Source organism: Patella vulgata, chromosome 5 (assembly GCF_932274485.2).
Source record: "Patella vulgata chromosome 5, xgPatVulg1.2, whole genome shotgun sequence".
Classification (NCBI taxonomy): domain Eukaryota; kingdom Metazoa; phylum Mollusca; class Gastropoda; family Patellidae; genus Patella; species Patella vulgata.
The window spans coordinates 24217273-24235056 of record NC_065883.2 but is presented as its reverse complement, the minus strand read 5'-3'; the positions used below and the strand labels follow the sequence as shown (position 1 = coordinate 24235056).

Sequence of the window (17784 nt, the reverse complement as noted above, 5' to 3'; positions counted from 1 at the left end):
ATTTGCGATTCTTGGGGAACAGTCTGTGATTTATATTAAACACGTGGATGTCTCCCTGTAAACAATGAACTAAAAATGAACATTCTGCGAGATCAAGACATAAACCACATCGTCTAGACGAGGTCAAGAACACGTGGTTCATCAGCCACATAGTTATTTATACTTTGAATACAATCACACCATATGGGGTATTGACCTGGACTGTGAACCGTTTTGACGCTTATTATGAACATTTCGTCTCGTTTTATTTCATTACCCCAATAAGAAATATACCGTTTGCATAACGGTGGATATTACAGTCTTCCTGAAATCCTCTCGTATTCTGATGTGAATAACTGGGAATACGATTGGAAGCCACACACTCATAAAATAAAAAAAACCCGGTAACATTGTCAAACGAAATTGAACCGTGTTTAGCGACGTGAAGTTAGCTTGTTATTCGTTATTCGCGAATAACGAACAACGAGCCAGTCTTATGTTTCGGTATTCACGAATAATGAACAACGAGCTAGTTTGTTGTTCGTTACTTACCAGATATGGAATAAGTAATATTAAAAAGGGAATATAATAGGGAATGGCCCAATCGTTAGTAACACATCAAAGTCTTGGGAAATAGATTCTCACAAGCTGTCTTTTACCCGAAAAACGAGCTGTTTCATATTTGACGAGAGAGAGAGAGGGAGAGAGAGAGAGAGGGGGGTTTAAGGTCCACTCGACACAAACTAAGTCATTTCGGGACTAACATTTTTCGGGACTAACATTATATTTCAATAATTCGCTTGCGCGTAGGGGTCTTTAGCAGTGGAAGGAAACCGGAGGACCCGGAGAAAACCCACGAGGTTGGACAGGCAACCCTACTCCTTTTCACGTACAGCCGGGGATTCGAAACCACGCCAGTTGACTCAATGGCAGGCTTTATGATACAGCGCGCACGTGCTAACCATTCGGCCATCCAACCCCCCTCATATTGACGAATAACGATCAATGAGCCAGTTTATTGTTCGGTTACGGTGGGTGTTAACAGTCTGCCTAAAATCATCTCGTATTCGGTGGTTAATAACTGGGAATATGATTGGATACCACACACTCATAAAATAAAAAAAATCTGTAACATTGTCAAACGAAATGGAACCGTGTATAGCGACGTGAAGTTAGCTTGCTATTCGTTATTCACGAACAACGAGCCAGTCTTTTGTTCGGTATTCGCTAGTTTGTTCTTCGTTATTCACAAGATATGGAATTTGTAATATAATAGAGGAACTTTTACAGGGAATAAGCAGGACACATTGTTCCAACTAACTTGCGATGCAAGGTGGAACGTGCATGCCAATCCATTATGGAAAGTTCCGCCCAGGAATTGATCTCTAACCAGTCAATGTAACGAAAGATGAAAACCTATCAAGAAAGATACTGGTATTGAATAGACTTGTCTCGGGTTCAAAATAAAAATAATTATTTATATGTATGGCAGCAAAGTACAAGGCTAAAGCTTTACTGAACAAACATTAATTAGGCCTAAAGGTTTTTCTGACCCGTACGCATTCCCGTATTATGATTCGTAATCCATGCGAACTGGACAATAATATTATACTATTATTAAAAACTATAATAGCATGACTTAATTTAAACCACCGCTATGTTAATAGATTAGTAATCAAAATTAGGTAAAGCAGAGCAGTTTTTCTATTTTTCTCGCATTTTCTGAACACATGAAAGTCAATTTGGTTTTTTGCAAACCTCTAATATAACAAATCTTCGTTTTGACGACTCCCAATTGTTAGTAACAATAATTGCTTTCCTTTATTTGCGTCATTTCCGGATTCTGTGAACGCTTATTACTGATCAACCAGTTCTGTCATATGGACAAATGGTGGACATCAATATTGTGTTTTATCATATGTGTGCTTGATAAACCAGACTCACACTCTTATAAATAGACTTTGTCACTATTTACCTGTCTAGCTTTTTATTTTCGTATCACTAACATTTGACCTGAAAGTTGATAGAAATATCTAATCAATATATATGTTACCCTTTTGCACACCAAGGAGGTCAAATGAAGTTTCGATTATCAAATGTCTTTATCAATAGACTAGTGACGTAGCTTGATCGAGCCTATTATTATGACTCTATAAAGCCTTTATTGAAGTGTTATATTTTTATCCTAACGCTTTCATCATTCATTCATGTTTTACGATTGCAAGACTCCAGTCCTTGGTCTATACGATGCATCGTGATTTACACCAACTATTGACTCCAACCTTTAGCTAATAATGTAATCGCGTACTTGATCGTTGTCTTTAGTCTAAATTACCACGTTTCTGAAAATGTGAAATATAGTCTCTTGAAAAGATATTTGTAAACTGCAATTGGTACTCACGTAAAATTGTGAAGATAAGATTAATGGTGCTCACCTGATGACGTTTTAAGGTGAGTCGAATTTTCGATATTTCGTTTCAACCCTAAACCACAAGTCAATTTTGTTATGCATTCCTTTGATAATACTTTTTCTATTTGTTCTATAGGCATGGCGTTCATCGCGATTATAATACGCGATAACAAATATCTCGGGGTATGTGGCGTTATCAATAACACCGTCACACATCTTCATGAACAAACATTACTGTATTGACTAGCTCTAAACTATATCAATTGATTTAGGTCATATACCAGTTGGTCTCGAGGCCCAAGGGTGTAGTTAATAGGCAGAGGAATCCGATAGACGATGCAATAAGGATTCTGGAAAGACTCTAAAGAATTACTCCACGCAACAGCAAATACGAACAAGCATTTTGCACTGTATCTAAATCTCAAAACTAAAACTGATGATGAGCTCGTTCAATACGGTAGTAGCTCAACAACAAATACGCTACCATTAACAAATCTAACACATCCAGCTATACCAATACCGTGTTCGAATGTCTGATTGGGGTGGATAGTGTTTTGTCCCATCCGTTGAATCTGTCCAAACAGTTTTCCGTAATGTTTCACGATCTTTGACTGAAAATTGATCCAGATGAAGTATTGGTAGATACAAACCAATTTATGGTTTATGACCTAGCACTAGGGGTGTTATATTATTATTTTCTGATGAATAGTTATAAACATTGCGGTTTGGTGTTGGGAAAGATAATCCATGTGTACCAGAAGACTGTTACCCTCATTCCCGGAGTAATTTAGTCCATATTTTATAGATAATTTTGAATGCCAATTTTAGATAACGATTTGGTGCTAGAATCGAACAAATGGGTTATAATTTAAATTTCTTTTTCAATATTCACGAATTTCAGGCACAAGATAAACATATTAAAAGGCCTGGGGTAAGGGAATTCAATAGTGACATTTTGAGATTCATTGAGGTGACACGACTACGGATGGTTGTGACTCAAAGATTTGAAGGTCATGCCCATGCAACGCTGTGATTAAATCGAAGCTTTGCAGTGACAGTATGCTTACCGTAGTCTAGAGCTGGTCGAACTTAAGGGATTTAACATTAGCGTCAATGAAGAACAATTGTGGTCGCCCTTTGCCCGATTACCTTTGGTGAATTATCTTTTGTTCTGCACGCCATTACCTCATGCAGATATATGTACTGGTATATTATGTACTTGCTGTTGACTTAGATACTAGACAGTATTAATTATGGTAGGAGTCATTTAAATCTGTTCGATCCCTGCATTGGCCGAGAAAGTTCATCCAGATTTTCCGACGTGGTTCCCCCTTGTCAGTGGTGCAGAACAGAGGGCCTGACAAGGACAGCTGTCTAATCCTTCGGATGAGACGAAAATCCGAGGTCCCGTGTATATATTGGAATGCACGTAAAAGATCCCCTGGCAGTTGGAATTCGATATAAGAGTAGGCGATAGTGCCGCTGCCCGGGCAAAATTTCACTCATAGCTCACTGTATGGCGTATGCCCGTCTTCATTAGCCCAGTATAGGAGCAGAACAGTAGGACATTAAACCCCATTTCATTTCATTTCATTTAAATCTATCAGAAAGGAGTTAGTCAACTTACTATAAGGGGGTTTTCACCTACTTTTAAAAAGGCAAATGATACGGTTCGGAAAACAACAAACAAAAAACAACTACGCATTAACCGATATCTCATATAGAGGGTATCAGCAACGATGTTCTAAATTAGTAATCGTATTGTTTTTGTTTCATTAATTTAAGACATTTTTAAAAAATAATCTAAAATGTTGTAAATATCCTATTTGAACTTTTGAAATTTTCTACAGTTTGTTTGGCAAATCTTGAAATTCATAATTTATGCCTATTTTCTAGGAGTCTAGCTCAATCAACCACTTATCAATACACTGTCGGGTTTTCTTCTGGAAATTATTCTTTGGGTTCTAACAACTAGCCAAGATTGGAGGCCCGCGGGTGCTATATTAAGTGCCCGTCTTCTAAGACGACGGAGGCAGGCCGCCATTCAATTTCACCATCTCGGTACCCACAAATTGTAGTTCATCTATTTATATCAATACCCATTTTTGTTGATTTTTTGGTCTAGAATGGACGAAGAGGGTTTGAATTAACATTTTCTGCCAGAGTTATCAGATTGGTTACGGTGATATGTGCGGCAACTAGTTACATGTTTTAGTATGCTTTTTCAAGTTTGTGTATCTCAAAAAATTTTGGTAGTCAACCTCATACAATTTTAGTGCAAAGATATGACCATTTGTTCCTGTCTGTAGTGAAAAGCATTCAGCCCAATGAAAATTTTGGGAAAAATTGGAGGTGGGCAAAGAGGCCAGAATTAATATTGAAGTCAATGGGGAAATTAATGCTGGTCTGCCTCCAGACATTATTACATTAATCTCAAAACCAGTGGTAGTTACGTATCTTGGGTTTTTTTATTTTGATTTATTCAAGCAATACCGGTTAGTCCCTTGTTTCTTATTCTGAATTATTCAAGCATGACTAGTTAGCCGCATAGGGACGGGAAACATTTTGCCTTTTGCTCCTTAATATCGGAATAAATTTCATCCGAATTCGGTTGGTGGTACTTATTCAGATTTTCACAAATGAATTTGTTTGTCTCAATGGAGACTGGCAAGTGCACCTCTAGAACACGGTAAAGTGACATCATTTTGTCACACATCATCTGGAATGGGAGTGTATATTTTGGTATCACTATCCGAATTCGGTTGGTGGTACTTATTCAGATTTTCACAAATGAATTTGTTTGTCTCAATGGAGACTGGCAAGTGCACCTCTAGAACACGGTAAAGTGACATCATTTTGTCACACATCATCTGGAATGGGAGTGTATATTTTGGTATCACTATGCGCCTGGAATTACACAGAACAATTCAAAACTGGACGAAAATAATGACTTTGAAACTAAATAATTAAGAAATAACCAAGCAGATGTCAGGATTGTACAGCTGGAAGCTTTATAAATCAAAACACAAAAAAACTGACTCTGTAACAGATGCCCTGATACACGCCAACCATTAAGACTTACAATCTGAAAAAAAAATAATCATAAGAATGTCAAAATGTTGAAAACAATCAGAAATTTTGCTTCATGGCCAACTTTCACGGTAGGTGTATAATGAACCACATTAGTGACAATCAAGAGTCATTGCTATTACATTTCTCTCATGGCGTGAGAAACAAGAAGCATTTAATTTGACTAAATGTATCATAATGCAAACACATAGCCTACATAATAATATGTCTACAGTGAAATAGACTTTCGTTAGGGCTGCAATCAAGGAATGTAATAAATAATTCCAGAATTCAGAAAATTTGATGAAACAATTAATGATAAAGCAGAGTGACTAAACTAGGGCTGTGTTAGACACTGTTTGTTACACTGATTTAAAGAAATTTCAATTCCTGAAACATTGATGAAACAAATACGTGATCGATGCCCGAAAAATGTACAAGCAAAATGTATAAAGCAGGGTATATTAATAATCCATAGACAGTTCAGTGCAAATAAAAGAAAGTATAAGTGTTTAATAATATCACGTAAATTGTCCCTATCGCACTGAACCGTCTACAATAGGTTAAATATAGATTGTCCCGAAAGTATTTATCGGGTGGTTATTTCCAATAAAAGTATGGCAAATTTGGTATATATGCAAAGTACAGACACCCGATCTTCCTAGAAAAATACTGGATCACCCGAAAAACACCTATGGAGGAAGCACTCGGCAAAAATGTCAGGGTATCACTAACTGCCAACCCGACTGTTGTCTGTCAGCTTATTGTGTGCTAGCTTGACTGATGAAGCGGTTGCTATGTCTTGATCAAATGGTTAGGAGATTTTGGGAACATTTAGGGGTGTCAGCGTACAAAGGACTCTGCAATTAAGTTGACAGAAAATAATCAAGAATTTACTTATGCCTCATTTTGTATGGTAAATTAACAGTAAGTAATGAAAAATATATTCGGAAAAAATGGACCCTCCATCAAAGAAACGAGGTGATAGACATGATGGCCTCCAACACCAGTTTATTTATAGCTTGAGGCATCTCCACGCGTATACAAAGGTTTGAAAGGGGTATGAAACAAATTTTTGATAGATTAGTTAGTTTGAATATGGTTTTAGTCCAAATATATCATCAAATCACATAGTTTGTACGTGGGAAAGTATCTTTAACTATACAGTAATAACGTACTAGATTTCAGGCACTATATTTTGCTGACTGGAAGGCAAACTAATTGTTTCGCAAAAATATTTACAATGTCAATATACTAATCTTCTTTGTCTGAATTTAAACAGACCTGAATTACCGATGATAGCTGTTTTTTCTTCACTCTTTAAACTCATTTCTGTATTGTTTAATGCCTTTCTCCCTATGTACCATGCTTCTAACTTGTCCTTTACTGCATAGGATAAATTGACGATATTCACCCTAGAGGCCTCGTCACTCATAGTAGTATTAAGCATCACTGGTTCTGACGACCCATAATAAGCCACCGGGTCACGTAACAGAGCAGTAGTTTCCATTTTGAAATTTTCTAGAATAACGTAGTAATAATTAGTGCTTTCGCTGAATGAAATTTGATGTCACAGATTTTAATTTCAAAATCAGTGCAAAATACACTTCCACACAACCTCTGTATATATGTTCTTTAAATCTAATGTTTGTACATTCTTTAAACATATTTTGTAAATAACGTACTCCTCTTTATTACACCTTTGTATCTATGGAAAGAGCTGATATAGGCTTCAAGCATTTTGCTCAATCCCATTCGTTTATGATTAAAATATTGTTTAAATCAAAAAAATTTAAAATTAAGCTCATAAATTTATAAAATTTCCATTACCATGTTCTCGTGTAAATCTTTTAAAATATACTATTTTATTAGTCTAATATTCAGTGCATGTTTTACAGCAATTAATTGTATTCGTCAATCCAGACAGTTTGGAAAGTTCTTATCGATTAAAAGACGCCTTATCACCTTTGTTATATTTTATTTGGATCAGAGACTTACTTACCTTACACTGTTCAACTGCAACGAGGATTACATAGGCCAACCGTCCTCCAGTAACTAGGTTTTTCCGATTTTAAACGGCCTTTAGTCATTAATATCAATCATTTAATATTAATATCATGCGCCACTGATTGAAATGCAATTATTTCTTTAAATGTAGTTAATCATACATATAATATAATACAATGGGTCCGCATGTATTATATTAATTACGTTTAATTAGCATATTTATTGAAAACTAAGATACTAATCTACTTCATTTGTATTCGAATTCGTGAATGTAGACGTACAGTTCGTACGTTAGAGATTTACAGGTTTTCTTTGCCATACATTTGGTAAGTCATTTAATCTGCGTAAACATCTTTCTTTCTTTTTTTCAATTCACTTGCTTGTTTTTGTCGTGTACACATTACGGAATCTGCCCATTGCTGGTCTTTCTTTTGGCCTCAATAGACATTTATTCATACAAGCCCATAATCAATCCTCCTAGACCCTCGGATGGTCGTGTTTTGCAGTGGACTGATAAATGGTCGCCATTGAATAATTTAATTTAAAATGAAGAATCGAGATTTTGCTTATTATCGTAGCAATGGTACTTACCAATCGAGACTATATTGTAAACACTTCAAGGCCTCATAACTTCTCCCAGAAACTAGTAATTTGACTGATTTTTTCAATAGATTTAATTTAATAATTTAATTTAAAATGAAGAATCGGGACTTTGCTTATTATCGTAACAATGGTACTTAACAATCGAGACTATATTGTAAACACTCCAAGGCCCCATAACGTCCTCGCAGAAACTAGTAATTTGACTGATTTTTTCAATAGATTTATTTTTCATTATCTGTTTTTGAACTATTATGGCAAGAACGGCCAGCTCTTTATCGAAATCTTACATTATGCATCTTTAACCAACGTAGAAAAATCCTAAAATGTCATTCCTGAGAAAGTGGGGAATAGCAATAATCATTACCATTACAGCCGATATTATAAGATTAGATATGAATGGATTTTAATCTTCAGTATATATTGGGGCTTTTTTCAGAATAACCGTGATTTAAGAGCATTTTGATCAGTATTGAAGACAATCCAAGATGGCGTCTACTTACGTCATAGATCCGGAAACTCGACACCAATCAATTAATATCAACGTGACAAACCTAACCTATGCCATTGATGAAGTTGGGTCACTACCAATTTGGAAGACAAAACTCCCATTTTACAAATCTAAAGCCACGGAAAATGAATTTAAATCTAAGGTGATACTCAACAACGTATCATTTACAGTTAACAGTGGGCAGATGCTGGCCATCATGGGTTGCTCAGGTAAGATATACAATCGGTATTCTAGTGTTGATACTTGGTACTCCCAAACCCGGAAACAATAAACCACATGTTTGTTTGTTTGTTTAGATATTTAGGTTAACAGTGTTCTAATATAGTGTTTATAAATTACCATTTTATTTCATGGTCTCGAAAAGCCTTATAATACGTCTTTAAACACTATAATAGTTTGCAACTATTTCACACGTTGTCTCAACCCTTCCGATATCGGTTACGTAGCCAAGGGCGTGGATTTGTCATAACTTTGGGGGGGGGGGGGGGGCGGACGAACCCTTGAACCTGGAACATTTCATTACCAAACGAAACAAATAAATTAAAAACAGTTTACTGAACCAGTGTTATTTCGATGAAGGCTGTATCTAGGGGTGACAATATGGAAAAATTGACTACCTACTTCAAAGCTGCATAAATATATGAAGTTAAGTGAATCGTTCTACGACCAGGTCTGTTCTCTTTGGATATCTTGGCGACATAAAGGGGCTCATTATGCACCGCACACGCCCTCAAGTGGTTCAGTCAGTTTTGCGTAATGGAGTTGCGCAGCCAAGTTTTGATACGGCGCAGAACTAGCAGGGTTCAGCAGTGTGAGATGGGAAGAGTTTCGACAGAAGGGAACATCTGCCTCACTTCAGGTGGCATAATGAGGAACCTATTCGTCCCCCCCCCTAAATCCACGCCCATGTACGTAGCTAATCTAAAATGAGTTTCTCCATTTCAGAATAAAATTAGGAACTTTCCTCATATGGCCTGTTTTTGGTCTCAAAAAGTCTTATACCGCGTTTTTTAACGCTCCAATATTATACAACTATTTCACACACTGTCTCAACACTTCCCATACGGTTATGTTACGTAGCTACTAGCTAAAACGGGTCTCGCCATTTCAGATTAAAACTAGAAATCTTTCTCACATGGCGAGTCTAGTTGCTGCTGTAACTCCATTTTCCCGAAGTCATGCACAAGACTTTGCATTTTGACTACTGATCAGGATAGATAATTCTTAGTGTTAGGATTTCTTTGTTGAACGTATTAACCATTGCAAGGAATCACCTGGTTCTATCGTGTTCTTTGTTTTCAGGAAGCGGTAAAACGTCCCTGTTAGATGTTCTAGCGTGCAGGAATATGGGAGGAGAGGTGAGAGGGGATATAGAACTAAACGGTGTTAAACATACCCGGGGGATGATCGAAACATACTCGGCTTATGTTCGACAAGATGATCGACTTCTACAACATCTAACTGTTAAAGAGACTCTAATGTTTGTTGCTCAACTTAAACTACCAACTCGTTTGTCTACTCGAGAAGTGCAAAATAAGGTGAATTGGTGATTTTGTTTTTAATTTCTTGATTCCTTCAGTAGTGGGTCAGCGGTGGATTATAGCTTGTTCTAGAGAAATAGAGTACGAATGAGTGTGTACCGTTTTAAACAAATTCAACACCACTTATGAGTACCAAAGTCACTTACTAAAGTGTGAATGGTAAAGTCATTTGTATTACAAGTTGGCCAATTCCACGTATGTTACGAAAGGTTATATCAACACAATCTAACTAAAGTCATGACAAATGTGAACCATATTTATACTATATGCAGGTGGATGGTGTAATAGCAGAGTTAGGATTGAGTCATGTAGCCAATACAAGGGTTGGTGGTGTGGATATTAGAGGTATATCAGGTGGTGAGAGGAGAAGAGTCAGTATTGGTGTACAGCTACTACTCGATCCCAGTAAGTGATGATATAATTGTTTCCATGTGAATGCAGTCATTTTCTTTCTCTGACGCAATATAAATAGAAGATCATAGATGCCGAATCCATTTATGCAGTATTTACTATAGATAAACAACACTGCCATTTCTTGGGCAGATAATTGTCACAATGTGCAAATGTTCTAAGGGCTGATAAATTGATTTGTTGGTACCATACACGTAACTCCAAACCAAAACTAACATATATTATTCTCTCATCTAGGTATATTATTCCTAGATGAACCAACTTCTGGACTGGATGCCTTCACGGCTAATCACATGGTTCAAACACTCGCTAATTTGGCCCGTAATAAACGAACTGTTCTTCTGTCTATACATCAACCGAGGTAAGTTGGCTTCATTACCCCCAAAGTTTGACTTTGCTTACATTTGCGTACCAGATTACATATAAGATGTATATTCCAAATGTTCATTGTACTGGATGACAAAATGTCACGGTGATAGACGTATGTCAGTACTTACAATATACTCTTCAAAAAAGGTAGACGATATTGAAATGCAAATACCTATGCAGGTTGTCATATGATACATAGTCATGGACACTTGACATGCTTTGAGAGTATGTTAAACAGATGAAGAACTTATCGCCCCAACAGAACCACTGAGCTGCACATGCGACACGTAATAGCGCCATACACGTGGAAGGGGTTCATTGTCAAATTTGACACTTCAAGGAAGGGTTGATGAAAACTGCCGCTTGCTGGTTTATCCTATCCATGATTGCTTTCCTATCGGTTCTTGCATAAGATTTACTGTTTAGCGTATCTTTGCTTTAGTGTGTTCCGTTTAATTTGATGGGAGACGTGTTCGTCAACGTTAACCGACAACACTGCAAAAATTGGCCGTGACACTGCAAGAGGAGTGGGTCTGATTGCCCCAAATCGTGATTTGACGGTTGATTAGGAGCATGCCACGAAGATTTGCTGAATGTCTGAGGATTGGTGGAGCAATTACTCATTATTAAGACAAGACACAAAAACTCCATTTTCACTTTTGACAGTGTATCTCTTTGCGAGTGAAATGGGGCCGTCAGATAAGCCGCCAATATGAACTGTTTATGTTCATGTGTAGACAATTGGCCTGTTATAAACATACACTGGTTACCTCTAATAAAAACAGCAGTGCATTTCCGCAGTTTTGTAATGTTTCTGAATATCCCCTATTTTTTTAAGAGTATATGTATACATACCATTTATCGTTTATCGCAATCTAAGAATGAACAGCCATGGTCAATGTTCGGATTGATCGTGGTATCTCAAGTATTGCTAGTTAGTTGGTATAATATGTAAATAACTACTTTCGTCCTGTCCTATTCAGTGCTAAGGGGGGGGGGGGTAATTGGTGAAATACCTTAGTGGCCAAAATGTCTTATGTTAAAAACGAATATGCTTATTCGGCTGTTATAACAAGTATTATATAGTAGTGACACATCTGTTGTGACTCACCTGGTAGCTGTAGTTATTTTAACTCAATTCACTAATCTTTAAAGCTACATTATGCATAAATCGGAACATTGCAGGTCTGGCTTCAAATGTTATATAAATTATTATTTAGACATTTATTCACATGCAAAACTCATAATCAACAATTTAACCAATCGGGTGGCCAATATATATTGCATGGATTGGAGCACACGCGTTATTTAATAGTTTAACGTTAAGTGGCATATATAATAAGCAGAACATGCTTGTTACCATTGCTTTTTGAATATTGCATATGGTTCGTTACTGTTATTTTAGAATTGAATAATTTAGTTGAATGAGATATAACTATTATATATTTTAGAACGGATATATTTGAACTGTTTGACTTGGTTTTGGTGTTATCTGCTGGTAAAACCGTGTATTTTGGGGAGGCAAAGCTGATGGTGGACTATTTCACAACACTGGGATTTCCTTGTCCCGAACTTACAAACCCCTCTGATTTTTACCGTAAATATCAATTTAATAATATGTATATCCATGTAAACCATATCGTCGAAATATTTTAAAAGGAATCGGCATTCGAGCCCGATTGTTTTCTTTTAAGAGAATATGAGATTCGATGGAAATAGCCATAATCCACTCAAAGCTCCCGGCAGTTTTGTCATCAATAATGGTGTTTATTTAATTTAAGTTCGACGGTCCTGTAATAGTGCTGTGAATTAGTGTATGTCATTGTTAGCGGTTTAAAAACAATAAGCTTGAACTTGTCCTTTGGACCCTACGAAAATGTGGTATTTGAGTATTTCTATCTGTTCTAGTGGATTTAGCGACAATAGATGTGACATCGGTTGAAACTGAACAGACGACATCGGAGATACTGAAGAACCTCGTTATAGCCTTTGAGTTAGATAAAACAACTAAATCTGAACTAGAAAGCCTGGAACACAGCCACCAAACGCAGGTTGCCACTTTAGCTGGCTCCATGGACAACAATTCTGGTTACCCCGGTTTCTTTAGACAATTCCAGGTTCTTTTCAGGTAATAGTCATAAAATAAATGAAAAGAAATGTGGCTTAACGCCCTACTGTTCTGCTCCGAGTCATAACATAAAGTCTTTTTTATAATATGAAATTAACAAGCCTTATAAATTGGAGCAAATGTGTGCTTCCCCTCTTTTCTTGTTAATGTCTTAGATTTGCCATTTAAAAAATGTTTTTTTTTGTCATTGATTGGAAGGAATGGTGATATCTTTTCAGGCGCCATTTTAGAAACATTGTCATCGATTACTGGTTTTTAATTGTGCAGATCATCCAATCTTTAACAATGTCTACTATATTAGGCTCTGTGTTTTGGAACCTGAGTAAGGATCAACTGGGTATGCGAGACAGATTCGGATTATTTTTTATGATGTGTGTTATGTATCCATACACAGTAACACTTGACGTCATTGGACAGAGTAAGTGACTTGACATCTGGTCTATGAAAGTGTAAGAAACTATCAGTCTTTCCTTCTGTTGTCTCAAATTAATATTGTTCTAAGGCAGTGCTTCCCAAGCATTTTTCACTCGCGTATCCCCTGGGACTGGACTCCCAAATCTACATTTACTCTGTTCAATCAGATTTAAGAGCCTTAAAGGCTTAATACCACTCTTGTTGTAACTGAATAATATGCCCCAATCTTTATTCTGGTCAACAAATTGTACTATTAATTGATAATACAAATTTCATCTTAACACACCTTATTTAGAAATTTTGAAAAATTCAACATAATGGTTTGAAACGTCTAACGTAAACCTTTTCAAATGAAACTTCGATTTAAAAATATTTTCGAACCCTCTGGACAAGTAAAATCGGATGTAATGGATAATTTACACAACAGGTAGGACACTTAAACATCTAGTACTAGATATTATTTATTTTCTAGAGCTTTCAAGCCAGCAAGAGTGTTATGGTCCCTTTAAGACTATCACTTTTCTAACAAATCTTTGAAAAACCTAAAATATGACTCTGAATACCATAAAGTATAATGTAACACAACATAGTTAAATGGATATCAATCACTATATTAGATTCACACGACAAATGAAATGAAATGAATTTTCACGTCCTATTGTTCTGCTCCGAAGGGCATTCGTCATACAGGATGCTGTGAGGAAACTTTTGCCCAGCCAGCGGCGCTATGGCCTATTTTTATAGCGAATCCCAACTGCCACGGGTTCTTTTACGTGCACGCCAATTTGTACACGATACCTAGGTTTTTCGTCCCATCCGAACGGCTATATATCTATCCCTTGCTAGGTCCTCCGTCTTGCACCACAGACAAGGGGAACCACGGCGGAAAATCACGATGAACATTCGCGGCCAACACCTGGATCGAACACGGGACCTCCTGGTTAGCAGGCCAATGTCGTACTTACTGCGTCACTGTTCCTTCCATTTTCAAGCATTCAAAATGTCCAAATACCAACAAATTCATCTTTTCCCCGCGGAGCTCCTACGAACCCCTTTGACTTCGCGGAACCACGTCTTATCGTGGACCTCAGTTTACCAAACATTGTTCGAAAGCGAAACATTGAATATTTACATTAAGTAATTCTAAATTTAAAGAGTTTATAATAATAATGGTAAATACGAGACGGCACTTGAAACAAAATAATATGTCAGAAATTATGAACTCGTGGTCCGGTACTTTCACCAAGTATTATATTCAAAATTTACACTCTGCTTGCATAATTGCCTCTAGATCCATCCGTGGATGATGTCTTATTGCAAATGGTTGTAGCTTACAACTTCATTCAATGTGACATTTTAATGTTTAGGCTTTGTCACTAATATATGGTTTGTTCATGTATGGTTATGCCTATTGTTAAGCAGTTTGAATGTGCATGGAAGAAAATATATGATATTCGTTTTGAATACATACTTTTACATTATTCTTTCTTTAGGTCATCGAGAACGTCACCATCTCTATTTTGAACTACAAGATAAGTTATATGGGCATTTTGCGTATAACATGGCAAAGGTATGCAAGGCTTTTTTACATGTTTTAGATTGGACTCAATTTTCCTCCAGTGTACTAGTTATGTCCCTTTGCAGTTACTTCAAACATTGGCTGGTCTTATTTTGAACGCTTAATTATGTAATTTCATTTCCACAGAAGTGAGAGAGAGAGAGATGGGGTTAAACGTCCACTCGACACAAACTAGGTCATTTCGGGACTAACGTATGGTTTTAATTTAATTTCAATAATTCGCTTGCGCGTAGGGGTATTTAGCAGTGGGAGGAAACCGGGGGACCCGGAGAAAACCCACGAGGTTGGACAGGCGACCCTACTCCTTGTCACGTACATCCGGGGAATCGAAACCACGCCAGTTGACTCAATGACAGACTTTATGATACAGCGCGCACACGCTAACCATTCAACCATCCCCCCCCCCCCCACACACACAGAAGTTGCATTTACTAAATATTGAGAAACTTAAACATACACTATGCAAGAGCTAAATCTGCCTATTGCAGGTCTTTCTTTAGGCTTGAAATGTTATATAAACTATTAATTAGACATTTATTAACAAAACAAGACCATAATCAACTTTCGATGGCATGGGATACTCGAGATTTTAACTAGATTAAAACGGTTCGCCATTTTAAAATATAATTCCCGATTATACCAGTGCCCTGGTTACCACTGTGCACGTATCTTGTCAAAACTACAAACAATGATAACTTGGCTAAGAATTAAGTAATTTGAATGAAATTTTCAATATTTTCTTTTTTCATCTATTTTTGAATTATTATAGCAAGAATGACCAACTCTTTGTTAAACTCTTAACTAATGTATCTTTAAATAACCCGTGTTGAATTTGTGTTGTGTTTTCATTTCCCAGAGATTTTACCACACTTTAATTTTAATTTTATGTTTTATAATTTATAATTTTACGCACCCGTGAGATAAAACAATGTTTTATTTGTTGGATTTTGTAGGTTTTAGCCGAGATACCGTTCCATGTGTTATTCTGTACAATATATTTTACGCCAGCATATTTTATGGCCAACCTAGAGAAAGATGCTGGGGTATTTTTTACTATGTATGGTGTGGTTATTCTGTCGGTGTACGCTAGTAAAAGTGCCGCGTCATTTGCCGCTAATTCACTACCCAATTACCAACTTTCCAGTATAACATCTAATACATTACTGGCGATATTTGCACTCAGTGGTGGATTCTTCATTAACCTGGAAACCCTGTTCTCAGGTAAATTCTTGTAGCCTGTCCGTCATCCAAGCGCTAGATGTTCGATCTGTCTGTGTATGTTTTAGGTTGCCATTCCAAGAAAGGCTTTGGCTTACAATATCTTCATTTAACGTACCGGTGGTAGTTGGTTATTTAACGTCTGCTTCCACAGTCGTGATATCGCAGATGAACTTATGATGTCATAAGTTGAAAGTGTCGCAACCAGTGTCCGATTTCAGTAAATAATATGCGCGGTTTATTCGTTATCTACACCCAAAGCAAATAAGTCGCCCGACAATCCTTTCGCATTAAAGGTATCAATATCGTTTGCAATCACTACAAGTGATCAAGGGGAAAATCCCATGAAGTAAGTATCCGATATAGTTACACAAGTCAAACAGAATAACATCAGCTCCTAGAGGGCAATAAACCGATGGCTTTAAAATGAAAATTTCGGTGGATTTACTGTATTTAAAACATTATGTTCTGATAAGTCAATGTACACAATTTAGTGTATAGAATACTTTTTGTTTTCGACCAAATCGACACTGAAATACTGTCATCAAAATGTGGAGGTTAATTCTTTCTTTTATTTTTGTAATTTACAGTACATGTCTTTCTTTACAGGACTCAAATGGGTTTCTGACATTTCTTCAATCAGGTGGGCGTTTGAAGCCATTAGTGTAACTGGTTACCAAAACCTCAACTTTACATGTGGGCAAATCGATCCCAAATATTGTGTGCGAACGGGTGAAGAGGCGTTGGAGATGTATTCGTTTGAAGATGGGAAAGTCTGGTTGTCAGTTACTGCTCTATCAGGAATCATTCTGACATTCCAGATTTTAGCCTTTCTTTCCCTTCGGTTTGTGTCTCAGAAACCATATGAATAACAAATTAATACAACGGGAGTTATGTACGGAACCTAACTGTATTTTGATTTTAAAACTGAACGATTTTATTAAATGGTTGCTCTGTTATCCTATTTTTACACATTCTTTAAGCCACTTTAAATTGATAAAAATGAGGAACTTCCAAAGCCTTTTCATGTTGTGGCAATAAAACACATCTTCACAGTTCAATGAAAGAATATAATTGTGTTGACATAAAGGAATTACATATACGGAGTGCATTTGAGGGCGGCGACATTTGCACTTTATATGTACAAATAAGGATTACAGTCAAATACAGTCTTGCTGTGGATTTAGGTTAAATGGGAGATAACTCTTTCGTGACATCAGGGCCAGACTAGCAATTATCTCCGACATTGACTTTAATATTACGTCCATACCTAAAAAAACATAAAACATTCCTATGGTCTTAATCTTTATAACCATAAAGACCCCAACGTGTCACATAATATAATATTGAATCTATAGGCCGTGGCGTCATTTCCATTCATAATTCCATAAGTCATTATCTCCTTGTCCTTACACCACCAAATCACGAATATTCACCAACACCAAGCAGAAATAGTCAGGCAATAGGTGAAAAAGATGAACGGAGAGAAGTACATTCGTATATCTAGGGAAGTAATTACTAGTCTTGGCCCAGGTTACACATTATTAT

The 17784-nt window shown here is 36.7% G+C and overlaps 2 protein-coding genes across 4 annotated transcripts in view; one reads left to right on the top strand and one right to left on the bottom strand.

The window, feature by feature from the left end:
- LOC126821870 (ATP-binding cassette sub-family G member 5) overlaps positions 1–17784 on the bottom strand; it is a 145377-nt gene that overhangs the window by 10016 nt on the left and 117577 nt on the right. The window lies entirely within an intron of this gene.
- Positions 8554–15150, top strand: LOC126821538 (ATP-binding cassette sub-family G member 8). Its single transcript, XM_056100954.1, has 9 exons — positions 8554–8785; positions 9879–10114; positions 10390–10522; positions 10766–10889; positions 12349–12494; positions 12806–13025; positions 13244–13443; positions 14933–15009; positions 15145–15150. The coding sequence occupies exons 1-9, from the start codon at positions 8554–8556 to the stop codon at positions 15148–15150; spliced, it is 1374 nt and encodes a 457-aa protein (XP_055956929.1).

Excerpts from the sequence above, each read along its gene's own strand:
- LOC126821538 (XM_056100954.1), top strand. The coding sequence starts at position 8,554 with ATGGCGTCTACTTACGTCATAGATCCGGAAACTCGACACCAATCAATT. Across the intron at positions 10,115-10,389 it reads CTCGAGAAGTGCAAAATAAG|GTGGATGGTGTAATAGCAGA; the intron begins GTGAATTGGTGA and ends TACTATATGCAG. Across the intron at positions 10,523-10,765 it reads ACAGCTACTACTCGATCCCA|GTATATTATTCCTAGATGAA; the intron begins GTAAGTGATGAT and ends TCTCTCATCTAG.